This window comes from Solanum tuberosum, unplaced genomic scaffold, assembly GCF_000226075.1.
Source record: "Solanum tuberosum cultivar DM 1-3 516 R44 unplaced genomic scaffold, SolTub_3.0 scf00363, whole genome shotgun sequence".
Taxonomy (NCBI): domain Eukaryota; kingdom Viridiplantae; phylum Streptophyta; class Magnoliopsida; order Solanales; family Solanaceae; genus Solanum; species Solanum tuberosum.
This window is the reverse complement of record NW_006239298.1, coordinates 537,321-564,723: the sequence shown is the minus strand read 5'-3', so window position 1 is coordinate 564,723 and position 27,403 is coordinate 537,321. Positions and strand designations below refer to the sequence as shown.

Sequence of the window (27,403 nt, the reverse complement as noted above, 5' to 3'; positions counted from 1 at the left end):
AATGTAACTAATGAAACACCAGACAATGATCTATAGAGTGAATTAAACTTATATCAATAATGAATTAAACAAGTAATCTAATAGTAACAAATAATAAACTACAAAATGAATTAAATTTGTGTTAGAAGTGTATTACATAAATATTAAAGTTGAATTAGAAAAGAAAATTAGCAATGCAAAATGTAACTAACGAAAGACAAGACAATAATCTATAGACAGAATTAAACTTGTATTATTCATGAATAAAATATGTATTATATGTGTCTTACAAATTATTTTGGTTTGTATTTCGAACATGAGTGATGTTTGCAATATGTATTGTGCCTATGTTATAAATGTATAACAAATTTGTTACTTAAATCATTTTGGATGTTATCACTAAAAAAAGGAGTGAAGTTTGTAATATGTTCATGATTTTAATACAATTATGAAACATATCTAATACAACTTTAATACAATTGCGATACAGTTCCATAAACTTTACCTTTTTCGAATTTCAATCTAATATTTCTCCTAAAATCAATTATAAACTAAATCAAACCCTCTTAAAATTGAGATATAAACTCCAAACGACATTTTCAATTATTTGTACGAACTACCTATCCAAGCTAATCACAAATTCGTAAAATTCAAATAATGAATTCAAAATTTAAAGCTTTATAATGATCATCAATGGTGAACTCTTGCTTCTGTAATTTTAGAGATTTAAAATTTCTGCTTAAAAACATGATTTTGTACAAATTTTCGGTCTTTCTATTCCTCTTTTCATCTTGTTTTTGGATAAAAATAGTGAAATATGGGAAAAAACTGATTTGAGGATAGTTATTTAAATGAAAATTTCAAAGAAGAAGAAGAAGAAGAAAAAAAGAGGAGGAAGAAAAATAGTGTCAGAGAAAGAGACGAAGAAGCAGAAGAGTAAAAAGAAGAAGAGGAAAAAGGCCTGAGAAAGAGGCGAAGACCGTACAATTTTCTTAATTCCAAAAAAATGTTATATTTAGTTAGAAAAAGTATGTTGCCATAGATGGTAAATATTGTTATAACATAGCATATTTATGTGATTTACCCTTCTTAAAATCCAATTCAATATTATCTGCCTTCCATCATGTTCAGATCAACATGAAAAATCAGCCCACCAAAAGAAGACCCATATAATTCCAGCAAACCCATTCCCAGCCCAAACCCAATTATTCTAACAAGACCAAATTTTGGCCTAAAATGCAATTCCAGTCTCCCATCCTAACACCTCAAAAACATTTTCAGATTATATAGCCCACTCCAATAATTTCCCAACCGACCCCAATTCATTTCCCCGGCCCGGCCCATTTTTCCCTTCACAAAAGAAACCCATTCCAGAAACCCATTGAACAATACAACATACGTACAACAGTCCCAAATATAGCAAACAGTAGCCGAACGACCCCACCCCTGCGTTTTTCTCTTCTTCTCTGCGTGAACCAAATGCGAAACCCAGCCAGAATCGACCCGGCCCATTTTTCCAACGTTAACAAAGAGGACCCAGACGCAGTAGTCCAAAACGTCAAAGCAGTAGCAATCAAACGGCGGAATCCACGGAAAGAAAAACAATTGCGCCTGCCACCAACTCGTTCTAGCCCTGCCAGCCGCGTCCAATCGTTCTTGTGGCTACAAGATGGCGCCACGTCAAACACAAGGAAGAGGGAATCGATCCAAATCGTCCGCGCTACCCCCTCATCCGGATTTCGTGGGATTTTGGTTGAATTCTTGTGCAAAAGGATAGCTTTTTTTTGGTCCTTGGAAATTTTTTGAATTTGGGGACTAGAATGAAATTTCCTATTTCACTCTTGTCCTCATCCGATTTCTCACCCGGGTTCCCAAAAAAAAACAAACCCCAATTTTTCCCATCTATATAAACCCCATTTTATTTCACTGTTAGGGGTTGGAAAAAAAATTGAAGGGGAAATATAGAGCAAAGGATTAAGAAAGGTAGTAACACATTCGAAATACGCTCCCGCATAGAGAACTTCTCACATTCTATCCAGGTCTCCCGTTTCGCTGTTCGTGGTCAAGTTTCGTGGTAGAAGTCCCGTTCCTCTGCTCAAGTTTCTCGTCTCCATTCGCGGCCCAAAAAAAGGTAACCTCTTCTCCGCTGGCTTTTCTCTTCATCTCTTTCCCTGTTGTGTTTTGTTAGCGTTGGAAAATCGTTGTGCTGAGTTTGTTTTCGTGGATTAGTCGTAATATTCAAGGATCTGCTAAATTTTATCGATATCAGGCGTGCTGTGTTTGAGTTGTTACTGTTTGACATTGTTATTCATGTAAGTTTAAATTCTCAAATAAGCTACTATGGTTAATATAGATGATATAGTCGCATGTTTGTTCTAACCGTGTAGTTTTATCTATTTCTTGAATGTCTTCATCGTCTTGTTGCCTAATATGATGTGTTTTAATCAAGTTTTGCCACAATCAGATGTTTACTCGAAAATATCACATTTTAACTCGAGTCAGTGACATTCTCTTTGTGATATCAGTGATCTTCATTATTGACATTTGCTTCATACTCTTCTGCTTACTGCTTCAGACCAGTTTAAATCTTTGCATTGATCTTGATTTATTATGCTTTTATTTGTAGATGTGTTTATTTTATACTTTGGGTTAACTGATATATTTTGAAACTTGACTTAATCTCTCTCTCTAAAAATAAATAAAAAGAAAATCACTTAAGAGTAGGGTAGCATTGTTAGTCAAGTTATTGTAGGTTATCTGTTAATAGGTTAATAAGATTTGTTTAGCTTGTTTGTTTGCATCTTAAATGATTATCGCGGAAGTTCGACTCATGTCTCCATCTTTGATATTGTGTTTCCTTCTACTAGTCACTTTGTGTTAGTATTTTTTTTTTATAAGTTAAAAAAGTCTTGTTTGCACCGGTGTGTAGCTATGTGGTTGATGTCTTGGCTTGTGATTTTTGTCATATTCAAAATGAATTGTTCATTTCTGTATTGTGCAATACTTTAAGTTGCAGCATGTTGGTTCAATTTTATTTGACTTCCTTTCATTAAATTAATGGGTGGCTACTTACATTTTGTCTCATTTTTATGCATGTGAAATATGTCCGAGTCCCTTATGGACCTCCTCCTTGCATCTTGAAATGGGCCAAGGAGGCTCGATTCTCTTTTACGAGTCAACTGAATCAAGAAATCAAAGAATAGATTTCCTAAAGTCGATGTACAGGTGTTTGAAGCGGATTAAAAGGCCGGATATGCATAATATACAACGATATACATCAGTCGTATACACTGTACCTTGCATTGAAAATGGGCTAAATATCCCCAAAATTCAGCTTGTATTTTGTTATTTTTTGGGCCTAAGCCCAGTTATTGTAATTATTATTATTTGTTAGCCCTTAAGTCAGGTACAAGGAGACAAAAATTGGGCTAAGGCCCAAAGAAAAACAAATTTCAAAAATTAGTCTAGGACAAGTACTAAATATTGGGCCTTTGGTCCCAAAACAAAAATTAAGCCCAAGTATTGGTCCAGGTGGACAGAAAAACCAAACTTGGGCCCAAATCTCTTTCCCTCCTTTCTTTATTGTATTTGTTTACTTGTCAATACCTACTATTAATCTTAAGCTTATCACGATTCAATTTTTCGACAGATAGTCATTCTGAACTAATCTTCTAAAATTTAACTAACTAAATACTCACTTCCTAAAATATTGAAATATAATCTATCAAAGTGTTTAATTTAGATAGTATCCCAATACTTCTCCTTTCCCCCTTTTAAAATGGTCTTAACTATAAAATAGTTCATTTTTTGTAATTCAAGTTAAGTTAAATTATTTTGGCCAAATAGTTAATTGCCGGATAACCCTATTAGCGGGTGTTCTAGATGCTTTAAAATCCTTCCTAAAACACTAATAAGAACCCCGGACCCTTTTTAAGTTTTCATTAGATTTCTGTTTTAGTCTTTGAAAATAATAATTTTCTTAATTTTACTTTAAAAATTAAATGACGACTCTTAAAATCAGTCTAATTAATATTTTAGATAAAACGAGCGTCATGATTTCAATGTTTTTCTGTTTGTATGCTACGAATGAGGCATTCTTAAATTTTGATTTTGGTACATGACCAAATTTAATGTACATTGCTTGTATAAGTTAGAATAAGAACTGTTGTCCACATTCCACAACTAGTGAAGTTGTGGTCTATAATATATCATGGCAAAAACAGTCTGTAAATGTTAGGTACAGGTAAAAATTGAGTAATAGGTTTAACTTTTCAACAATAATCTTAAAAATAAATAAATTTAATGTCTTTCTCTATTTAAAATAAAATGGATTTTCTTCCTATATAGTAAGACCACTTGGACGATTTTTGTTCTTATTGTAAAATTTCAAATTGTTGACCAAACTAGGGCCCAAATCTCTTTCCCTCCTTTCTTTATTGTGTTTGTTTACTTGTCAATACCTACTATTAATCTTAAGCTTATCACGATTCAATTTTCCGACAGATAGTCATTCTGAACTAATCTTCTAAAAATTAACTAATTAAATACTCACTTCCTATAATATTGAAATTTAACCTATCAAAGTGTTTAACTTAGATAGTATTCCAATATTTCTCCTTTTCCCCTTTTAAAATGGTCTTAACTATAAAATAGTTCATTTTTTTGTAATTCAAGTTAAGTTAAATTATTTTAGCCAAATAGTTAATTGTCGGATAACCCCATTAGCGGGTGTTCTAGATGCTTTAAAACCCTTCCTAGAACACTAATAAGAACCCCGGACCCCTTTTAAGTTTTCATTAGATTTCTGTTTTAGTCTTTTGAAAATAATGATTTTCTTAATTTTACTTTAAAAATTAAGTGGCGACTCTTAAAATCAGTCTAATTAATATTTTAGATAAAACGAGCGTCATGATTTCAATGTTTTTCTGTTTGTATACTACGAATGAGGCATTCTTAAATTTTGATTTTGGTGCATGACCAAATTTAATGTACAGTGCTTGTATAAGTTAGAATAAGAACTGTTGTCCACATTCCACAACCAGTGAAGTTGTGGTCTATAATATATCATGGCAAAAACAGTGTCTGTAAATGTTAGGTACAGGTAAAAATTGAGTAATAGGTTTAACTTTTTCAACAATAATCTTAAAAATAAATAAATTTAATGTCTTTCTCTATTTAAAAAAAAATGGATTTTCTTCCTATATAGTAAGTCCACTTGGACGATTTTTCTTCTTTTTGTAAAATTTTAAATTGTTCACTATTAGTTAGTGGTGACTGGTGACTAACTACCCGTCAATCAACAATTGACTTGGACCATTTCAAATCGAATTTACAAAGTGGCTTTTACTATCGACTTGCCGAATATTTTGTACATGTTCACAACGAAATTGTTTAACAGGGGGGGACACACAACCAATAATAATTGCGTAAAACTCCATTCTATTTTTTTTGACACTTAAATAGTAAATCCATTTACACACTTTTACCTCCCATTCACCACCCTCCTTTTTCATTTTCCTATTTGTTCACCTAATACAATTCTTCAAAAAATAGAAATGTGAAAAATAATAGAAGCCTTTTTTTCTTTTGGTGACTAAAGAAAAGTGAACTAAAAGACAACAAACCAAAGATTAGAGCATGCTTGGTATAGAGTCGCCTTTGTTAGGGAGCGTTTTACCGGAACTTCCTGACGTGAATTCGAATTTAGTTGGGCTCCAATGTGGGTATCAGACATCGGATGAGAAATCAAAAAAAATTGCACAAGCCTGATGTGGCAAAGCAGAAGTCGATTTTTTAATTTGATTGTTCTTTGTTCTCAAAGTTTCTAGGAATATGTAATCGTAGCTGAATATTAGCAAAAAAAATACTAAAAGTAAAGTAGGTTGGTTCAACTGAATTTAAGTAATTTTAGGTACAGTACTTATAAGTACTTCAACTACAATCAGTTGAAAGACTACAATCTTTTTTCCTTCAATCTTCAGCACAATGATATTCCTTAGAAGAAGATCAATAATAATCCTAGTCCTGATTTACTTATTCTCAAATTGCACAACATGTAGTTGCATAAATGGCTGTGATTTAGCTTTAGCTTCCCTCTTCATCTGGCCCGAATCGGACCTCCCTAAAATATCCCAACTATTTGACAACATGCCATCCAATGATATCCTTGACTGGAATACTGAAATCACAAGCACGTTTATTCTAACCGAATCCAGAGTTAACGTTCCCTTTCGTTGTGATTGCCTTAATAATGGTGAGTTTTTGGGACATGTATTTTCCTATATTGTTAGTGCCAATGACACTTATGATCTCATCGCCACAAGGCTCTATTCAAGTTTGACGAATAAAGAGTTGTTGATGAGGGATAATAGTTATCCGGAAAACAATATACCCGTTCATGTGACCTTGAACGTGACTGTGAATTGCTCCTGTGGGAATAAAGATGTGTCAAAGGATTATGGATTGTTTATCACGTATCCGATGAGGCCAGGGGAAAATTTGAGTTATATCGCGTTGGTGACTAATACTAGCTCAAGGCTGATAGAAATGTACAATCCAATGGTGAATTTCAGTGCTGGCAGTGGGTTGTTGTACATTCCAGGCAAAGGTTAGTTCAGATTAAAGAAAAGAAGAAGAGTATTTGGTAGATTAGCTTTTTCTTTTATATAATATTGGACTGAGACGGACTTACATGAAGTAACATGGTCTGTGAAGATTCATATAGCATGAATCGCAATGCAAACAGACTCTGCTGAAGTAAAATTTAGGCAAGCATAGAAAATCCTGTTTTTAATGATTTGTGTCTTTTGTACAATGTTGCTGTTGTTGTGATGGATATTATATTTGATTGTAAATCCAATTTTATCTATGTATATACTTGTTTTATGCAGATAAACTGGGGAATTATCCACCTATACCAACCAGGTACAATTTTCAGATTTGAAGTAGTTATACATTGAGCACCTTATCTTAAGACATGCTTGCATATTCTTTAACTTATTTGGTCATCCATGTTTCCCCTGGCTTGCAGAAAAGGTGGACTACCCTTTCCTTCTCTTTATTTTGTGTTGATTCCTCCATTATTGCTTCTTGCTCCCAAATCAAGTTGTTGATGGAAGTGTTGTACAATGTAAGCATATTGATTATTCTGTATGAGTGTCTCATCAGGCTCATCAGGTAAAACAATAGCTGCATTAGCAGTAGCTGCACTAGCCGGAGTTTCGTTATTGGTAGGCATCATTTATGTGGGAATTTATAGAAAGAAGGAACAAAAGGTTGCAGCAAACATCCCAGCATCTTCTGGTCAATACCATCCACCTAGTCCTGGTAATTGTAAATCTTCCTTTTTCTTTTTCTACTTCTTTGCTCTTCCCAAATTTCGAGTTCAAATCTCCTTCTGAATGAAGCCTCCAGTTGAAAATGTCTATCATGGATGTTAAATTAAGCATTTTTGCGATTACCAGCAAAAATTCTTTCAACCCTGTCCTTTAGGATAGCCAATATTCTAATTCATTATCAAATTTCAACTTCATGGAGGTATCTAATGCTAGATTTATTACTCCCAATGTGCTTGCAATATGTTTGATCCGTGTGAAGAACCACTAGAACTTGCTTAGTTTATTACTCCAAACATATTCTAATAAATGTGGCCTAAGGCACTGACCTTGTTGATGGTGCTTCAGCAGGTCTTTCGGGCATACATGTGGACAAATCAGTAGAGTTTTCATATGAAGAACTTGCTAAGTCGACTGATAACTTTAGCATTTCGAATAAGATTGGAGAAGGTGGCTTTGGAACTGTTTATTATGCGGAGCTGAGAGGCAAGGTCTGCAGTTCATGTTTTTGTCTCCCCATGATGCAAAGTTTTGTTTATCTATTGTTAGAAATATATTGCAAAATCAGTAAGGAGAACACAATTCGATCATTCTTGCACTTGATTAAGTAAGATGTCTGAGTAGTCTCAACTAAAATAAACTGAAAAAGCTGTTAAAACAGTGTTATTAAGGGTAGCAATGTCTCTGCTAATTCTACATTTAAAACTACAGAAAGCAGCAATAAAGCGAATGAATCGGGAAGGAAGAACAGAATTTCTTGCTGAACTTATAATTTTGACGCGTGTTCATCACCTGAACTTGGTATGATCAATATCTTCTGTCACTTGTTTTATTTTGCTTATAATTTTATTTTATTTTTTTTGTTTTGTCAAGTATAATAAGTATTGAATGCCAGATATTGGAAGTTTAAGCAATATCTTTTAGAACTTCATTAGCATTCCCGTGCCTGGAATTCACATGTTTTGCTTATTTAGTTGATTGCTTTGAAGGAAATGTAAAGAGAGGGAAAAGAAATTGATTTTCTCACTCATAGCATGTCGTTTTACTAATTTTCACCCCTTTTATTTTAATCATTCTACTCCATATACATTGAGTTCGTAAAGCTGCAAGTTTAGTTTATAGTATGAGGGTATTGATAGATCCTGTAGGAGTTTATTTTCAATTTACAAAGGGAACCGTATTTGAAAATATGTCCATGAAGAGAGCGCATGCCTAAGAATGTGAAGGATGTTTGCACTTTAAATTACAAGTATCGAAATGCATGTATATCATTTTATTGATCTGGTGCGGAACTCAAATGTGATTGTATTATGCTTAATTTGTTTTCTCATTTGACTATTTCATCTGATGCTGAATTGCATGCAGGTGTCCTTGATAGGGTATTGTGTTGAGAGGTCCCTCTTCCTTGTATATGAATTCATTGAGAATGGTAATCTAAGCCAACATCTTCGTGGTACGAGAACTCTACTAGCTATAGCAATATGATGGAATAGTTCATTCTTTATGGTTTTCTTCTTATTTGTATTTGTGATGTTTATATGCTTACAGATTAATTGTTTGGTAAATCTATTTACAGGGAAAGACGTATTGACATGGTCAACAAGGGTGCAAATTGCAATGGATTCAGCCAGAGGTCTTGAGTATATACACGAGCACACCATCCCCTTTTACATCCATCGTGATGTTAAATCAGCAAATATTCTGATAAACGAGAACTTTCATGCAAAGGTATCTTTAACGTCCTCTATTAATTCTCTGTGTTTCAACAACTTCTCTAGTCTTGTAACTGGTTAATCACTCACAGATTGGAGATTTTGGCTTATCAAAACTTGTTGAAAGTGGAAATCCAACTCTGAATACACGTTTTATGGGTACATTTGGATACATGCCACCAGAGTAAGTTTTTTTTTTTTCACTGTATAAAGCGCGTCTAAAAGTATGTGTAGCTTCAGCTGTTCAAACCTTTTTACTTGAATAGAGAATCTGGCAATTAATACAAAATAGTAACAAATGCTAAAATTTGCAGGTATGGTCATTCAGGAGTTATCTCTCGTAAAGTAGATGTCTACGCTTTTGGTGTTGTCCTTTATGAATTGATTTCGTCCAAGGACGCAGTAGTCAAGGAAGATGGTGTTGATGAAGCAAGAAGCCTTGTTGCTTTGGTAACTTTTTCTTCAAATTTCTTCATTGAATGTTATTCATTGGCATTGAGATGACGTTGACATAAACTTTACTCCTCTGCATTTAAAATCTGACACTTTTAGTTTGAACCAGACGATGAGCTAATCGTGATTGTTCTGTGGTAATTGTAGTTTGATGAAGCTTATAGTCATTCAAATCAAATTGAAGCCATTTCCAGATTGATAGACCCTAAACTCCACGATGACTACCCCCTCGATTCAGTCTACAAGGTCCAATTATATCTCTTTAATTATTGCACTAGCTAGTTACCCCCTTTTCTTTCTCTGCTTCCACTTGAAGCAACACATGGTTTGTCTATTGCAGATGGCACAGCTTGCTAAAGCTTGTACGGAGAAGAATCCTGAAATGAGACCGACTATGAAATCAGTAGTGGTTGCTCTTATGGTGCTCTCATGATTGACAGATTGATATGTTGCTTTCACTCTATGGAAATTAAGATCAAAAGGCAGAAACAAGATCATGTTACATAATGTAAAGTATTTAAAGGTGTTAGGCTCAACAGATCTATAGGGATCACTTCACTACAGTCAGAGAAGAGCCCAAAATGTCACCAACTACCTAAGAAAGTACTTAATAAGATACTATGTAGTTTTCATATTTTGCCAACCACATTACAATCCCAAGCAGCAGCATTTTTGTCTCCTCTTGCATGCTGATTGTATCGCAGAGGCTCGAATCTTCAATATAAAATACGTATTATTGTATTGGAGCTTCATGATTTCAATGTATTTCTGTTTGTATACTAAGAATGAGGTACTCTTGAATCTTGATTTTGGTACATAACCCAATGTAATATGCAGTGTTTGCATGAGTTAGATTTAGATTTAATTACTGTCTTTCTCCTTTTGATAAATTTGGATTTTCAAACTATATACTCCCTCCGCCCCATTTTATTTGAGGTAGTTTGACTTGGCACGAAGTTTAAGAAAGAAATAAAGACTTTTTATCTAAGCTAGCGTTTGACCTTTAAGTTCTCAAATATTTTTGACAAATCTTAATTGTATAAAGTTTTTGGTGAAGTTTCACCATATGTTTGGCCCCAAGTTTTTCCAAAATTATTTGATTATTTCAAAAAATATAATTTATATCCATAAGTTTTAAAAATTATTAAAAATGTCCATAAATTTATATTATCATTTTATAATGAATATGCTCCATTAAAAAATAACATTATAACATACTGCCTCTATTCCTAATTACTTGTTTATTTTTGAATTAACACACCTATTAAGAAAATAATTATTGACATAGTCAGTTTACCATTTTACCCCTATTAATTATGAAATTGATGAAATAAAAATTTAAGATTTTCAAGAAGTTATACCTTTTTCAAAATAATAAATTTAGAGTATAATAGGCGAAATAAAAAATTGTCCTTTCTTGATTTGTCAAAATGGACAAGTAATTAAGGACATGGGGAGTAATTAATAACAATTAACAACAACAAAATAACAATATAGGCAATATAATACATTAATTGTATACTCAAATTTGTCATTGATTCAATTATAATTATAGTCCATTAAACATAAATTGTTCTTTTTTCTCAATTTTATCACTCAAATTTGAACTCAAACTTTTGCAGAGGAGATAGTAACAAATATTGGTTGGAATTAATAAATGATGAGAATTTTTTATAAAATATAAAAGTTTGGGATGATTTTTGAATTTTTCAAAATTCCCAATTATTAGAACTTGCCCAAATACTAGTTTTTTCTAGTATTTGGAAACTTGAGATACCAAGTTACATGACCAAACACCATTTCCCAAGTTTTTTTGGGCCAAACGGATCCTAAGTATATAAAAAAAAAAAGAATGGAGCCTCACAGTTCAAAATTTTCACTGACAACTAGTCAACTTGTTACTTTTCGTTATCCACTTTCCATAGAAAATTTGTGTTAGCCTAATAATTCCAATATACTGTTATACCTTTTCTGTGTTTCCTCTTGATGTTTGGTTTTGGAAGATCAAAATTAAAAACAAGAGGAATGTATATCTTTCCAAGGATAAGGACAATCGTATTTGTGATGTACTATTATTACTACTACTTATTTTCAGTTGATTATGCTGATTCCAGGTGCACAGAGGGCTGTGCCTTAGCTTTAGCTTCATATAGTATCTCGTTATCTGGTGATCTTGATTCTTACATTAGTAACATAGCCTACATCTTCTCGAACATCTCTATCCCTGAATTCCGTAACTATAACCCAAGTATCTTAAACGCCATTGGAAATCTTGATGGCAAATACCGGGTTAACGTACCCTTCTCCTGTGACTGCCTTAATAATGGCGACTACTTGGGCCACGTCTTTACATACCCTGTTTACTCTGGGTGCACTTATGATTATGTAGCAAGCGAATATTCCAATTTGATAACTGGAGAGTGGCTGAGTAGGATTAACAATTACCCGGAAATGACAGCATTGAACGTCATAGTGAATTGTTCCTGCGGGAACCAACATGTCTCCAAGGATTATAGTTTGTTCCTCACGTATCCAATGTTTCCAGGGGAAAATTTGACGTCAATAGCTTTGGCGACAAAAACAAGTTCAAAATTGGTCCAAATGTACAATCCAGGCGTCAATTTCAGTGCTGGCACTGGCCTGCTCTACATTCCAACCAGAGGTGACTATCCGTCATATTTGTTTTGTTCCACCACATTTTAATACATGTAGTAGTTCCGTATTGGTATGAAGGAAAATGTTTCCCTGAAAAGTAAGCAGGATAACTCAGTTCAATTCTTTTTACTTCCCATTTTTGAACCTTTCATGAGAGATTGATTCATTTTCTCATCTCCCGAATATTTTGAGGTCGATTGTCAAACTTGAACCTTAATTTTAATTTGGGGTTTGGTAAAAATATTGACATCCTTTTTTTCAATTGGTGGATAATTTTTCTGACCATGGTTCCTTGTTTTATGCAGATAAATTTGGGAACTATCCACCTATGCCAACCAGGTATCTTTTTCACACTTGAGTTGACTATAAATTGAACATCTTATCTTGGTGTATATTATTAACTTATTTGGTCATCCATGTTTCCCTCGACTTTGCAGCAAAGGTGACTGCTCTCATGTTTAACGCAACTCTAGTTAGTCATGGATTATTCATGCTATCCTAGCTTATTGATTATTCTGTACGAGTGTATGATCAGGCTCATCAGGTAAATTTATTGCTGGAGTGGAAGTAGCATCACTAGTTGCAGTAGCTGGAGTTGCATTACTCATATGCATCATTTACCTGGGATTTTATAGAAAGAAGGCACAAAAGATTGTGCCACAAATCTCAGCAACTGCTGATCAATCGCATCTATCTGGTCAGGCTAATTCTCTAGATTAACAAAAACACTTTTTGCAACATAAGTTCTTCCAAAGTTTTTTTCATTTTTTGAATTGATAGCTATTAGCTGGTGTTGTCTTGTTTCCTCTATTGTCTGTCTACTGTTGTTTCACAGGGATCAATAAATCAAATAGTAAATTTTAAGTGTTAAAATCAGTGTCTCACCTTTGGTAGATCGAAATTTTGTTAAACACTTCATGGCTTTGTACTTATTCCATATCTTGGGTTGTTATTATATAAACTGAGCAAGGCCTGAGGGAACTAAGGCAGTGACCTTTCTGATGGTGCCTTGGCAGGCTTCTTGGGCATAGCTGTGGACAAATCTACGGAGTTCTCATACAAAGAACTTGCTGAATCGACTAATGGCTTTAGCATTTCTAATAAGATTGGAGAAGGTGGCTTTGGAACTGTTTATTATGCTGAGCTGAGAGGAAAGGTCTGCAGTTCAAAAAAAATTTCATCAAATAACTGTAAAAATATGTCTGCCTGTCTCTTTTGAAGGTTGAAATCTTTCTATTCCCTACATATTTTTTCCTAAGCTATTTGTCATAAACAAAAAAAAGGTGAAGTCATGGAACACCTGTCAATATTGTTCATTCCAATAAGATGGAGTTTACTGAGGCCTGGAATGGACCCTAGCTTTCCTTTATAGGTAGCAAGTCAGCTGCTACTTTACTTTGTCCCTTGTTCCATGTGTTTCAGAAGACTTCATAGAGTCCTGGATTATAGAATTTAACTTTGGAGGAATAATATGAGAAGTGTGATAAACCTAGAGAATCACAATTTATAAAAGCTACGATTATTACGAAGAATTATTAGTTATAGATTATACAGTAAAATTTAAGGTTGTTATACTGCAACTGGATATGTTGGGGGATTTCTTATTGCATAAACTGATAATAACTTACTTACAAATGGACCTGTGCTACTATGACTTGAAAGGGGGAAACTCACCGTTCAATGAGACATTTCTATATTTTTTCTTTTTATACTGTGAATTTCTGCTAACATATACTGAAAACTATGATACAGGCAACAGCAATAAAGCAAATGAATAGGCAGGCAAAAACTGAATTTCTTGCTGAACTGAAAATTTTGACGCGTGTTCATCACTTGAACCTGGTAATTATCAATATCTTCTCTGTCAGTTGAGATTGCCTTTAGAAGCAGTTCTATTTCTTTTGATGAGCACAAGTATAATGCTAATCGGGGTAAATGATGCAACATCTTGACCTCATGGCATTCATGTTTGATATTTGAAAGAAAAACTTGTTTTTCATCTACTTCATTAACCGCCACAAATAAATAACAAAAATGAGAATCTTTTCTTATTCAGTTGATCAATTTTAATCAATCTAGCCCCAAGTATAAACGAACTTTAAAATTGATGGTATGTCATATGACAGTAAAAAATACAACCTTGTAAGAGATGATTCATGATTTATTGGCCACATTTTTACTGGAAGTTCTAAGTCTGGAATTGTATGTATATCATATACTGATCTGGTAGGGAACTGGGAAGTTTAATGATGTATTATGCTTATTAGTTTGCTTGTTTGATTTTTTGCTGTCACTGAATGCATGCAGGTGTGCTTGATAGGATATTGTGTTGACAGGTATCTCTTCCTTGTATATGAGTTCATTGACAATGGTAATCTAAGCCAACATCTACGTGGTATGGAACTTAATGAGCTATAGCGATGTGATGGAATAGTTAATTCCTTGTTTTTCCCTTCTTTTTTGCATTGGAGATGTTTATAAGCTTAAGCATTTGTTAGTCACTTGATAAATCTATCTCCAGGGAGGGACACACTGCCATGGTCAACGAGGGTGCAAATCGCACTAGATTCTGCCAGGGGTCTAGAATATATACATGAACACACCGTTCCTGTCTATATCCATCGTGATATTAAATCAGCAAATATCCTGATAGACAAAAACTTCCATGCAAAGGTCTTATTAAGGCCCCTAATCTTTGTTTTTTGACCAATATATTTAAGTGCTCTCCTGATTGGTAAATCACTTACTTACAGGTTGGAGATTTTGGCTTGACGAAACTGGTTGAAAATGGAAATTCAACTATACCTACACGTTTTATGGGTACATTTGGGTACATGCCACCAGAGTAAGTTTTTTCAGTGTACAAAATGTGTCTTAAACATAGGAAATAGCTGCTGCTGAATGAGCTTATTTAATAAAGAACCTGGCAATAGGTGGTCTCTATGGTAACAGAGTTGACATTTAAGATTAATGTATCAAAACTATTTTGTCTTTCTGATGTACCGGTACAGGACAGACTGGTTCTACTGGAATTCGAACACAAGACCCCATACAAATCTTCCAATTCCTTGACAGTTGCACTAGAGACATTTTTATGTCAACGGAATTCAATAACATATCTTTACACATTCAATTTTTCAAAAATATAATGTACATATATAAGGTGGAAACGTTTTGCTCTTGCATTTCCTTAAAACCATATTCTGAAAAGGCTGAGGTTCTATCGGGAAATAGGACCTCACAAAGGTAGGGGTAAGGTCAGCGTATATCCCGCCCTTCCAGACCCCACTTGTGGGACTATACTGAGTATGTATGTTGTTGTTGCTGTATATAAGCTGGAAACTTTTTAGTTGAACTCCCTCAGACGAAGTTGTTTATATTATTCCCCATGCATCTGATGTATCACAGATAGATAGTTCCAATAACTATTGCTGAAATATGCAGGTATGGTCATTCAGGAATTATCTCATCTAAAATAGATGTCTATGCTTTTGGCGTTGTCCTTTATGAACTAATTTCGTCAAAGGAAGCGGTAGTCAAGGAAGATGGTATAGATGAAGCAAGAAGCCTTGTTGCATTGGTAACTTTGCTCCAGCATATTTCTTAACAGAATGTTATCATTTGCCACTTACATGACCTTCTCACAGATTTTATCCTCTTGCTAGTATTACTTTGTCTATTGCACCAAATTTACGAGCTAATGCTGATTGTTCCGTGATAATCATAGTTTGCAGAAGCTCATAATCATCCAAATCCAATTGAAGGCATTTCCAGATTGATAGACCCCAAACTCGAGGATAACTACCCTTTTGATTCAGTCCAAAAGGTACAAATTACATTTCTTTCCTACACTGTGTACCACCTTTTGTTTCTTTGCTTCCTTGAAGCATTAAACACTTGTCTTGTCTATTACAGATGATACAGCTTGCTAATGCTTGTACAGAGAAAGATCATGAGATGCGGCCGACTATGAGATCTGTAGTGGTTGCACTTATGGCACTCTCACCATCAATAGAGGATTGATAATCTGACGTTCAGGGTTGGTCCTGCAGTGTTTCATTGATATGAGTTTCTTGAAATCAAGAGCTTAGTTTCAACTTCTGTAAAATTACTTTTCCTATTAAGATCACTTTCCAGTGTTTATTAAGAAAAATAAAAAATCACAGACTAGTTTCAGAAAGTTGTTGACACTACTGCTATTTTTTTGAGTTTTGAACTGCTACTCTCATGGTGAAAACATGAAGACAAACATCTTCAAGATAAAACAAGTGAAAAGCTTAAGGTATTGAAATTTCTCCTCCAAGTACTAATGTTGTTTGTTTGTTGAAGGAAGATGTATTCTTGATTTCTATTCCATGTAATGATAGTTCCTGTGGAGTCTAGTCCATTAGTCCTCCTCTTTGAAAGGGAAGAGCAAGAAGATAACCCAGTGCTCAGTAGTACTTTTGGCATAGCAATATACTGTTATGTTTCTTCCTCACTTTGCAATTTAGCCAAATCAAACAATAAAAATATATCATAGATTACATGGACAATTTAGCAGTGAGACACAGTATTCATGTTAATGCAACAGCATCACCCAAAAGGGAGAAGTAGCAGTATACTTTATCATACAATTACCCAGTAGCATTGCGCAACTACCAAATGCTATAATGCCAATACACTATAGATTGAAAAATGAGAATTGTCAACATAGTTTTGGGTCAATAATAAGCAACTTCACAACTCATTCGACATCAAGTAATTTTACTTGATTCCCTATCATTCAGCATCATGTTTATACATCCGCCAACTTTGCCAAAATAACCCTGATACAAATAAACATCAAACGACAAAGTCTAGTGTTCCAATCAAACACGGCAAATGAAACAGAAAAACAACTGTACAATAAATGATGATTTTCTTTTCATTTTCATTTTTTATTTTCTTTTTCTTTTTTTCAAAAAAAAAAAAAAGAACAATAGTTTTACACAGCATAGACTGTCATGTCCACACCAATCATTTGCTCCAAGAATTTTACTATACACCATATACAGAGAATCGGACAGGAGAAACCAGGTATCTTCACTCCGGCAAAAAGGAAATAACTAAAGTCATATTTCACATATCAGTCAGTAGGTTTCTTCTGAAATGTTCAGCTCTATTCAATGGCATATACGATATGTTCCACTGAATTGGCCAATATCCTACTACCAGCAATACTAAATGTTATTGAAATAAGATTAGGCTGGTATGACGCGGGAATCAGAGTCAGGCATCAACCTGCAACAACCAAAGGCAACTGCATTACATACAGAATAAGAAATAATGACCCTTGCAACTAAAAGTTCAGAAGATATTCAATACTGTCAAAGAAACTAGAGAAGGGCCCTTGGTAGGGAACTACCTAAGGTCAATCTGTTCTACTGAAAAAAGGTCATCTTTTTACCAAGTTCTAGCTGTTCTATTATAGACTAAATCTACTATACAATTTTTTTGGCCTAAATTGTAAAAGGCATTGCATGAAACAAATCCACGGTTTCATGAAAGCCTATGTTACATAATAAAAGGAAAAGGATGGAGGGACTAAGAAATAAGTAACTCTACAAGACAAAACCCACTTAATCACTCACCTTCTTCAAAGAAGTCAAACACACCTCCCAGCATATCATCACTTTCCCCATCATCATCAGGTTTCTCTTTGTTGCAAGGACTACTACTGCTATCCATATCAGCAACCAGTTCAGTTACCTCATGCAATTCATTGTTAGTTGAAGCCTTACAGTAGCCTTCTTGAAAAAATCGACCAAAATCTACAGGGTCGCATATATCTTCATTAACAGTTTGTTCGTCAATTATGTTCATACTCAAGTCGGAACGATTGGAACTTGAGTTTGAAGCTTCACTGGTAATGACACTGTTTGAAGACTGAACCTCTCTTGCACTGGTTCCTCCAGTGGAGAAGGATTCAATTTTCGGAGGAGATGGACTATTTACCACATAGCTTTCCTCAACGGAGCACAAGATATTTGGGGATGATTGCAGACCAGCAGGCATGTTCTTACTCACTTGTGGGGCTGCAGTATAACTAGAACTTCTCGACCCATCACTTTCTTCCATAGATAGTTCAATACATGGATACGAAATTGGCCCCATACCAACTTCATGTAAACGGGGAACTTGTGAAGAACCTGGAATCATATATGTTAGACACAGCAAAAAAAAAAATCAGCCATAAAACAACTATTAATGCTTAAAAGAAAAGTCGAACAGTCTAACCAGAAGGAAAGCTTTTCTCAGAGAGAGAGTCTGCCCTGGAAATACCAGTTGTGCCGTCCCCTGACTTCTCTTTACCAATGGAAGAGCTGAAGAATGGAAGGAAAAAAACAAATATTATTTAACTGCACAACACTAGTATTGACTGCATGAAGATGTACCCACTATTAAGAGCAATACTTGATAGAATAATGATATTTAGGTCCTTTGTAGAAAACAATAGAAGTAACTATAATAATCTATATGTCAAGAGATCCTAAGACAATCCTGTATCATTTGCGTATCAGAATCTAAATGTGTCCAAAACGTTATTTAACATAAAAAAAAAACATGTGATGATCAGACTGCACAGAAGGTACAGATTCCAACAACCATGACAAACGAGTGAAACAGAGTTGTCAAATGTGGGGATGCACAAAAAGGCACAAAGAAAGAGCAGATGAAGAAAAATATATGTGACTGAGAAAGAGAGAAGGGCTACAAGAAAGTAACTGTAAGAACATTACAATTATATGAACATATGAATTGAAAACCTGAAGATTAAGCAAAATACAGGAAGTAGAACCATGTCAATCAAGTTCCTAAATCATTATAAGTGTGATTCAAGTTCCGTGACAAATCATAATATATATATCAAACTTTATATTCTCAATGAAATGAATGAATAACATATTCGTCTATAATGATTTCATCAACAATTAATATATCTACTATGTTTATCATTGAGTGAGTCCATTGATATTGGGACGCATGCCTTGGTACAATTGTGCCTGCATTGACATATTGTTTTAGGCAAAAAGGAAACCTATCATTTGCATCTAGTTTTAGGGTTTACACAGGCCACAAACTATTGTTCGGCACCACTGAAGAAGATTCCCACATTACTGTTCAATGTAAAATCAGAGTTCTCTTCCAAACTTTCAGAATAAAATATTCCGCATACTGCAATTGAATGAAAAAGGCTAAATTGAGAATCATGACTAAGAAAAAGCAGAATGCGTGCTCTAACAATATGAACCAGTTGGCCCCATTGAGAAAGGACACGCGGGGCAATTCGTGGACATGAACAGCCATTCAGAAAGTTCCCATCAATCTATGTCGATAACACTGTCTTTTTAACTTCAATTTTGTTTAAAGGTCTGGACACAATTTTTTAGATGAGAGTTGAAAAAAGTGGTTTAATTTTTTTCGAGAACATAGAAAGAGTGGTTGTAACTTCAATTTTCTCCAAATATGGGGCAGTATTACACAAGCGTGAGAAAGTATTAAACTGCCCCATAAAGCTTCCATAATTTAACTAATCAAAAAAGAAACCAAGGGCAACCAGAAGCCCCAAGTTTGGTATGAATTGAGGCCTAAAAACAGAAGAAAGCTGTATAATGCAAGAGACATGGCGACTTATCTCTATATCTCTATACAATCATCAACTTATGTAGAGTCACTTAAATCACTTCAATATCTATACAACTCTCAGTGATGAATCAGAGGATGAACAGAATTTAAACCCACTGCATGCCTGCAGATAGACACCAGAATTCTTCAAAAGCACATATGCTACAAAAAAGTCACCCGCTGTTTCCCCCTATTATAGACTTCTTGCATCCAATTCATGGTGTCACTAGAATTTGACTCATGGATCAGCCAGCAATCAGGTTATAAACAAAGCCAATTAGAAATAGTTATTTCATGGACACATTATGGCTGAACCTTAAGGGATAAAGAAAAGAACATTCTTATACACATTTGCAGACTAGTTGCAAGATGGTGGAAATAAATTCCAACTTGAATGCACTGAATGGAAAGAGAAATGCAAGGGGAAATTACGGTTGCAAAGAACCTATAGAATCCCATAAAAACTGAAAACAGTATTACACAATCCTAAAGCAGTAGGCCTCAACTCTGGATCAAGCAGATAATGCGAGGTAAAACCCAATTTTCGTACACCTATCTCATTAGGTCAGGATCAGAAAAAACCTTAGCGAATATAAAAGTGCAAGTGCTACAAAATGAAGGACCCAGAATAGCTATTTCATTACCTATCATCTGACCACTTTGATGGAATCCTGTGGAAATGGTCAAACACAGGCAGCAGGTCTTTACGCCTTACTTCGACCTCATTGACAGGAATCTTCTCAATCTCAATCTCCCCAGCAGCAGAACTTCTAGAGATATCCTGCTCTTCATATCCAGAAAGACTCATGGTACAGAAGTACATCTAGAACAGATACAAATGACATCAGTACATATTCAGAAGTATAGAGGAACAGACACAATTTCTGCAAGAGATGATAACAACCTTGGACTTTTGCCAAATAGGTATCCTCCCAGACTTCAACTGCACCTCAGCATTGGAAAGGTACCAATGAGACCGATCACATAGTTTAGCCAAATCCTTTTCTCCTTTATCATCATCTTCAGAAAGAGAATCTCCCATGACTATGTCTGTAGTTTCACGGCCACCTAGAGCAATGCCATGAATACATTCCTCTCTTTCAGGCCAATCAGCTCTTCGACATACATCCCACCATTGAATGGGGTCAACTTTCACCCCAGTGTCATCCTCTTGCATTTGAACTACTGAAACAGTCTCTGTTCTCAGATAAGAGTCACCCTTCTCTCCACCAAATGAGGGCATCAATTCATATTGAATTAAGTGACCAGATGGAGTATAAGCCAAAAGATGCTCCAAAGCATTTAAACTTTTGGGAGCAGGTTGTTCCCGGCGTACGGAACTGTGAAAATCAGCAGCAAGAACACCAGAAGGCACAGAAATCTTTCCTGCTGCAGAAGATGCAGCATTGCTCACTGTATTTAACCAACCTGAATTCACATTCTTTATCCTGTTGACCACAGAGAGTGTGATAGGTGAAGGCGCTGCCGCAAAAGACTGCTGATTGACCAGGAAAGATGATCTAGACCACCATGGTCCTGAAAGAATAGGTTGAAGGATGGGCCCATCAACATAAGAATTTTGTAGTTGAAGACCAGTCTCACCGCCAAAAGGGGATAGGACAAAAAGATGGCAAGTTCCTCTAGATGAAATAATAGCTACCCATTGACTGTAGTGACTAAAACAAATGTCTTGTATCACCTATCAAATTCAGCATTTAGAGAATAAAATTTAATCAGAATCATTATAGTGACTGAAACCTCAATGTTGAACTTGAGAAGAAAAACACAACAGATACGCACAGCTGGAGTTACACCCCGATGAAGCTTGTAGAGGTGGACATGTGAAGTTTTCCAGTCGCTGCTTTGACTTCCTGCTCCATTTGAGCAAGAAGGTACAATACGAAATAGGTTTATATTATTCCCACGAGTAGAGGCAGTAACAAGAAGAGTGCCACTAGGGTCAAAACACAGAGCAGATATAGGACTGGTATGCGCCCTGAATTGTGATATAACTGCTCGAGAAACAAAATCTTTAATAACAACCTGCAGCAGAAAAATTGGAAGGAAAACTCAAGATCTCATCACCACAATACTTTAAACAAAGCTGATGCAGTTACTCTCTTGCTCAAGATTACACATAGCACAATCATCAATTTAGGAGATAAAGTAGAGAGAGAAATAATAGGGAATTTGAAGTGGTTGAACAAGATTTAGTAAAATCACGAAGTAGTCTTTTGTTTCTAGTTGCTTTTTGGAGTGCCTATGAGTTCCCCCATCCCCCATTTATACAGAAGATTGGGTTTCTTTTCTGGAGAACCTTAGTTGTAGGTTCTCTTCTTTTTGGTATATGGCTTGTATATGTTTTACCCCAACTGTTAATAATATTCACCTTACCAAAAAATCATTTCAGGAGCTAAAAACATTTTTGTTAGAGCTTAGTAGGGAACATATGTAGAACAAACTACTCTTGTTCAGAGAGAGAGAGAGAGAGAGAATTGTCTTGCTTTCAGTTGTCATCTGATAACAGGTAGTATATGCTTCTTAGGATTATAAAGCTTAATTTGAACAGTCCAAAAACTAAAAATGTTATAACCGACAAGTATGTTGTTTACAGCTCTGGAACTAGTATACAATGAACTGGCCCCACTACCCTTCAAAACTTACAGACTTTATTCACCAATTAGAAAGTGCACTAACAACATATCTCTGGTACAACTTCTACGCTTACTTGGGGGTTAGGAAAGGACAAAGTACAAACAATTGATGCTTCTTTCGATTTATTGAATTTACAGATAGGATCCCTCAGGTTCAAGAGCTCAACTACAGCACATATTTATGTCCCTGGCATCAGCTGAACTTGGAACATATGAAGCCCCAGCAAAAAATGAAATCACACAGTGTAAAACAGAACCAACAAATAAAAATTGCACATATCTTGTGCTCAACTATACCACACTTTAATCTTTTCTGGCATTCGGCTATCAAAAATGTCAAAATCAGCAGAACACTCGAAACACGGAGCCCTTCCTTTCCTTTCCTTATTAACCTTGGTTTCAATTTCAACAGAACTTCACAATAAAGTTATTTTTCATAAGCATCTTGATAATACAAACAAGCTTTAAATAGAATATACCATGCCGGCAGCATCTGTTTCAGTTGAATGTGCTGGAACCCTCCCAACTTTCCAGCTAGCACTCGTTGACACAGGCGAATTACTCCCGTCAGGAAGAAGTTCATGACAGTATTTGGACAAAGTTTTGTAGCCCATGTCTCCAAGATTGATCAACCCAGCAGCTAAATGTTTGCTGGACTCCATGGCATACCTAGCTACAAGATTTCCATTACCAGGTGATGTAGAAGGGCTAACACCTGGAGAAGGACTAAGACTTTGGGGACTCAAGCGCCCAGTGTTTGACAACAGTGGATTATTTGAAGCATATGCTAACCATCTTGGTCCTACAGCCATGGGACCATAACCAATGTTGACCCCAGTCACACCTTGCCCACCCAACTGAGGAACAGGATATGTGAGGACGCTAAACTTGTTCTCCAAGGTAAGAGCATCAAAACAGTAGATCTGCCAACACATCAAACATACAAGGGAGCATGAAATTTTCAGCGTAATTTTCAGATTTATGGACAAAGCCATAATCCATCACTACAAAAATTACAAGATGTTTACCTGAGCTGAAAGACCAACAGCCACTACCTTTGGACTGCATCTAACCATATACACAGTAGATCGGAATCGCAAAACATGCACATAGTTGTGAGACCTTAAGGAGTAAAAACGCACAACTGTAGGTGCGTGTGAGATGCTTCCTCCCTGAGACTCAACAAAGCCATCCCTCCCAGTTTGAGCTGGAGCAGAATCCTTGGTGTCATCACATGCCACAACCAAGAGCAGTGGATGTGATTTCTTATATCCTTCATTACCACCAGATTTTGCAGGGATGGGCAGCATCTGTAGAAAAGTTACTGGATCATCACGCCTCGAAACTAGTTCACAAACATTTGAAGCATCTTCAACATCAAGAACTTGAAATCCATCTGAGTAACCAATAAGGAGCACTCGTTTGAATGAAGACAAACCAAGCTCTAGTCTGTCAAAGCAAGCCCATAAAACCTGTTTGGACAAAAAGAATAAACAACCGGGCCCAATTACATCAAATCAGATCATGTACAGCTTATATCGACAAACTAGAGAAGTTGTGATGCTGTGAAAACAGAAAAGACTACAATATTCCATATCAGAACACTGTTAGAATATCTTACTTCACTTGAGTATCTAAAAATTGTCCAGAACCAAAGAACTTTGCCAACAAACATAGCAATCAACAATAAACCTTATCCAAATTCCTGCTGCATACCCTTCTTCTATTTTTTTCACTTTTTTTTCTTACTGTTGAACAGATATTTAAGACGGTGAGGGAAAGGTCACCCAGAGGAGAGACGAAGACCACATGAATTATATGGAAATTTCTCAAGGAAGTAAATAAGCTAAGAGAAATGGTATACATTGATACTTATCAAGCTAACATACCCATCGCGAAAATCCTTGGCTGATGAGAACCAAAGATAAATAGTAATGGTAACATTTTCCATTCTAGGGTACCAATATCTCTCCTATATGTGGATCCTGAGGTGGTCTTCCTTACAAAAAAAAAAGAGATGGAAGCTGAGACGAGGAGCTTCAAGAAGATCTTGTTTGATCACATAAACAGTTGCATAGATTTAAATGTCCAGAAGGAGAAGACTATGAACAGCTTCAACTTACAAAGCCCGAAGCAAGACAAAACTGTTTATATAGAACCTAACTGCATATAGATTAATTTACTATCTGTTACATAGTTCCATAATCAAAAAATTAGATCATTAATATGGCTGATTCCTTGGAAATTTACTAGAAAAGTAGTTATGGGAGAACTAAAAAAAAAAAAAAATTTGACGTTCATCCTCTCAAACTCCACCACACTCCTCCCTCCTACAAAAAATCAACTAAAAAGAAGCATAAGCATTCTATGGTGAAGAGATGTCCGAACCTAATAAAATATGTTATATTTCCATCTTTCTTTTTTTTAAAAACTGAATTGCTACCCTTCGGGGTGGCCTAGTGGTTTGGGCTTGGGACTTCCATGTTGGAGGTCTCAAGTTCGAAACCTCTCCTTTGTGGTTTGCGAGCTATTGCATAGGAGCGGGAGTTTTACCCTGTGCGCACCCAAAGGGTAGCGGGAGCGGGGGTTTCCTTTGTCATAAAAATAAAAAAAATAAAAAACTGAATTGCCATTTTGCCACCATTTTATTTGAAACCAAATGGAGTAAAAAGATGGCATTCAATAAAGATGCAAAAGGTTATATACCATTTGTAGTTTGAAATTTGAGCCCAAAATTTTATTTGCATTTCACGGTTCCAGACTGCAATAGCTTAATCGCACATGGTCCCCTAGGAAATCTTTTCAGGGGCATACTTGTGATAGTTACAAATCATTTACCCTCATGAGAAATTAGTAATTGCATTGGCATTCATTCCATTGAGAATTCGAATAACATTTTATTAGATGGCAATAACATTTCCAGGTAAGGAATTACAAGTTATAACTCAGAATCATGTCGATATTTGTTGCATTTTCCTTTCCAGGAATGAAGCAGAATAAAGAAAGCATTGGATCTACCATAAATGAAATGTCATTTCTAAAAGGGATTGAGTTATAAACAGGTCTATAAAAATGTGAGGATGGTTCTCAAAGCACACTTTCAGTTTTTTTTTAAAAACCTCCAGGATTTGCATGCCCCATAACATTGAGCATATGGAGGATGCACGGAAGAAGCTTAAACTGAAACACAAGGTGCCTACTGGACTTTCTACATAATCAAAATATTATGCTCTGTCAAAAAAATTAAAACAGCCATAATCATTTGACCATAGAAATAACTGAAATGTATAAACTCTTTGGGTTGAATTATCTCCGTGCCAACTTAGATAGCATATATCAAGTCCAAATGAAGAATAAAAAGTAGAAAACTGAACATCTAATCACGTTGCACATTTTAAAGGCACTCATAACCATTAAATCTCACTTCCCCTAGTAATGTAACACACTCTTCGATCAAACAAATTTAGAGGAGTAGAACACCAAAATATGCAGTACCAAAGCCGATTCAAGCTCCTGTCCTGCGACCGTGATGCCACATAACCTTGGTAGTAGAGTTTGACTGCAACATCCATCTTTCTTTTTTCGCAAAATATATATATATATATTTCTAGCTACATAATATTACCCAAAATATTCAGTTGAGCTCTCAGAGTAAATGATCTCAATTGTAAATGCTAAATGTAGTTCCCAAGCCAGCTCCGTTTCACACAATGCTATATTCAAACCCCTAATCAGTAGATAAATAAGCAAAATACAGAGTGAGGATAATAATTTTGAATCCTCATCCTAACTCGCTCTATAAAAGAACAAGTTCAACCACCTGGCGAATCCCATTGTACTCAATACACCAAGCAAATCCTAACTATCAAAACCTTTCTGACAGCCAACAAATCCAATTGCGTCATGCTAAGAATCAACTAACTAACAACTATCATTTATAAGAATGAAATGATCAACATTCGAAAGCATAAAATGGAACAAAAACCCGAACCAGACCTGGTCTTTGCGGTGATCATCGGAGGAGGAACCGGCGACAGAGGCACCAGCGGTCCGGACATTGGACGACACCGTTTTGATGCAAGATGAGATGAACTTGAGAGAATTGGGGAGAAATACATGGGTACTGGTCCCATTCTTCACCTTACTTTTGTTATTACTGTTGCTATTGCTGCTGCTGTTTTGGTTTTTCTTCATAATATAATCAAATACGAAGTTTCTAGAATCTCACCGGTAACCAGCAAGTAACGACCGCAAAAAAGGATCAATATGCACTTCAACAACTTCCTTCAGTACTCCACCGCTTACTCCGGCTCCGCCACCACCAGCTTCCACCTCCGCCACTGCCGCCGAGCGCTGACGTAATTTGATGATCAGATGAAGCATGAATATCGAAAACACTTCACCGGGAAAGAGGAGGAGATAACACCGGCGAAATTTTTTTGGTATTGATGTTGTGTTTTGGTTTGACTCTCAGACGGTTCCCTTTCCTCTCTCTCTTCCTTTTTTTTTTCTTTGTATTTTTCTCTATTTTCTACTCCTACTGTTTCTGTTCTATCTCTCTCTTCATTGTTAACTGCGGTGTAAGCCAATCCAATTTTTGCTTATTTTTGCAAATGACCAACGACTTTTGGAAAATGTTACTTGCATCCCACTAACTTTTGTGGTGGGTGAAAAAACTCCAATTGGGAAACAACTACTTTGCTATTGTGAAAAAACTCCAATCGGGAAACAACTACTTTGCTATTTTTTGAAATATAAATCGTTGTGTGTGCAAACAAAAGTCTACCGTAGTAGCTGAAAAGGTTGAGATGTTATATATAAGTGTAGGATCTCTTAATGATGTGAAGTCTTTGGGAAAAAATTGTGCAGACTTGATACAAAACAGATAATATCACATCATGTTAAGAGTGTTTTTGGGTTGATTTAGCCTAGCAAAGCAGGATGAGTAAAGTCATGTGGTGGAATGATG

The 27,403-nt window shown here is 35.5% G+C and overlaps 3 protein-coding genes across 4 annotated transcripts; 2 read left to right on the top strand and 1 right to left on the bottom strand.

The window, feature by feature from the left end:
* Positions 1 to 5,915: 5,915 nt before the first annotated feature.
* On the top strand, positions 5,916 to 10,303 carry LOC102596285 (chitin elicitor receptor kinase 1-like). Its single transcript, XM_006361831.2, has 12 exons — positions 5,916 to 6,586; positions 6,870 to 6,903; positions 7,010 to 7,014; positions 7,147 to 7,305; positions 7,665 to 7,804; positions 8,025 to 8,114; positions 8,679 to 8,766; positions 8,890 to 9,041; positions 9,118 to 9,209; positions 9,340 to 9,475; positions 9,626 to 9,724; positions 9,819 to 10,303. The coding sequence occupies exons 1-12, from the start codon at positions 5,965 to 5,967 to the stop codon at positions 9,909 to 9,911; spliced, it is 1,710 nt and encodes a 569-aa protein (XP_006361893.1). The 5' UTR covers positions 5,916 to 5,964; the 3' UTR covers positions 9,912 to 10,303.
* A 1,057-nt stretch (positions 10,304 to 11,360) lies between these two features.
* On the top strand, positions 11,361 to 16,439 carry LOC102596613 (chitin elicitor receptor kinase 1-like). The gene is made up of 12 exons (XM_015315519.1): positions 11,361 to 12,140; positions 12,439 to 12,472; positions 12,571 to 12,575; positions 12,669 to 12,830; positions 13,150 to 13,289; positions 13,886 to 13,975; positions 14,441 to 14,528; positions 14,655 to 14,806; positions 14,887 to 14,978; positions 15,578 to 15,713; positions 15,861 to 15,959; positions 16,049 to 16,439. The coding sequence occupies exons 1-12, from the start codon at positions 11,465 to 11,467 to the stop codon at positions 16,154 to 16,156; spliced, it is 1,782 nt and encodes a 593-aa protein (XP_015171005.1). The 5' UTR covers positions 11,361 to 11,464; the 3' UTR covers positions 16,157 to 16,439.
* A 339-nt stretch (positions 16,440 to 16,778) lies between these two features.
* Positions 16,779 to 26,993, bottom strand: LOC102595613 (autophagy-related protein 18h-like). Of its 2 annotated transcripts, XM_006361829.2 has the most exons (9): positions 26,431 to 26,992; positions 23,463 to 23,906; positions 22,914 to 23,357; positions 21,581 to 21,823; positions 20,685 to 21,479; positions 20,425 to 20,603; positions 18,392 to 18,477; positions 17,746 to 18,303; positions 16,779 to 17,395 (listed from the first exon to the last, which is right to left on the bottom strand). In XM_006361829.2, the coding sequence occupies exons 1-9, from the start codon at positions 26,626 to 26,628 to the stop codon at positions 17,391 to 17,393; spliced, it is 2,952 nt and encodes a 983-aa protein (XP_006361891.1). In that variant the 5' UTR covers positions 26,629 to 26,992; the 3' UTR covers positions 16,779 to 17,390. The 2 variants fall into 2 exon arrangements, with proteins under 2 accessions (XP_006361891.1, XP_015171002.1); XM_015315516.1 differs by lacking the exons at positions 16,779 to 17,395; positions 17,746 to 18,303; positions 18,392 to 18,477 and having other exon boundaries at positions 20,421 to 20,603; positions 26,431 to 26,993.
* Between the last annotated feature and the right edge of the window lie 410 nt (positions 26,994 to 27,403).

Excerpts from the sequence above, each read along its gene's own strand:
- LOC102596285 (XM_006361831.2), top strand. The coding sequence starts at position 5,965 with ATGATATTCCTTAGAAGAAGATCAATAATAATCCTAGTCCTGATTTAC. Across the intron at positions 6,587-6,869 it reads GTTGTACATTCCAGGCAAAG|ATAAACTGGGGAATTATCCA; the intron begins GTTAGTTCAGAT and ends TGTTTTATGCAG. Across the intron at positions 9,042-9,117 it reads ACGAGAACTTTCATGCAAAG|ATTGGAGATTTTGGCTTATC; the intron begins GTATCTTTAACG and ends AATCACTCACAG.
- LOC102595613 (XM_006361829.2), bottom strand. The coding sequence starts at position 26,628 with ATGAAGAAAAACCAAAACAGCAGCAGCAATAGCAACAGTAATAACAAA. Across the intron at positions 21,824-22,913 it reads AAACAGATGCTGCCGGCATG|GTTGTTATTAAAGATTTTGT; the intron begins GTATATTCTATT and ends TTTCTGCTGCAG. Across the intron at positions 21,480-21,580 it reads ATCGGGGTGTAACTCCAGCT|GTGATACAAGACATTTGTTT; the intron begins GTGCGTATCTGT and ends TGAATTTGATAG.
- LOC102596613 (XM_015315519.1), top strand. The coding sequence starts at position 11,465 with ATGTTTGGTTTTGGAAGATCAAAATTAAAAACAAGAGGAATGTATATC. Across the intron at positions 14,529-14,654 it reads TCTAAGCCAACATCTACGTG|GGAGGGACACACTGCCATGG; the intron begins GTATGGAACTTA and ends ATCTATCTCCAG. Across the intron at positions 15,714-15,860 it reads CAAGAAGCCTTGTTGCATTG|TTTGCAGAAGCTCATAATCA; the intron begins GTAACTTTGCTC and ends TGATAATCATAG.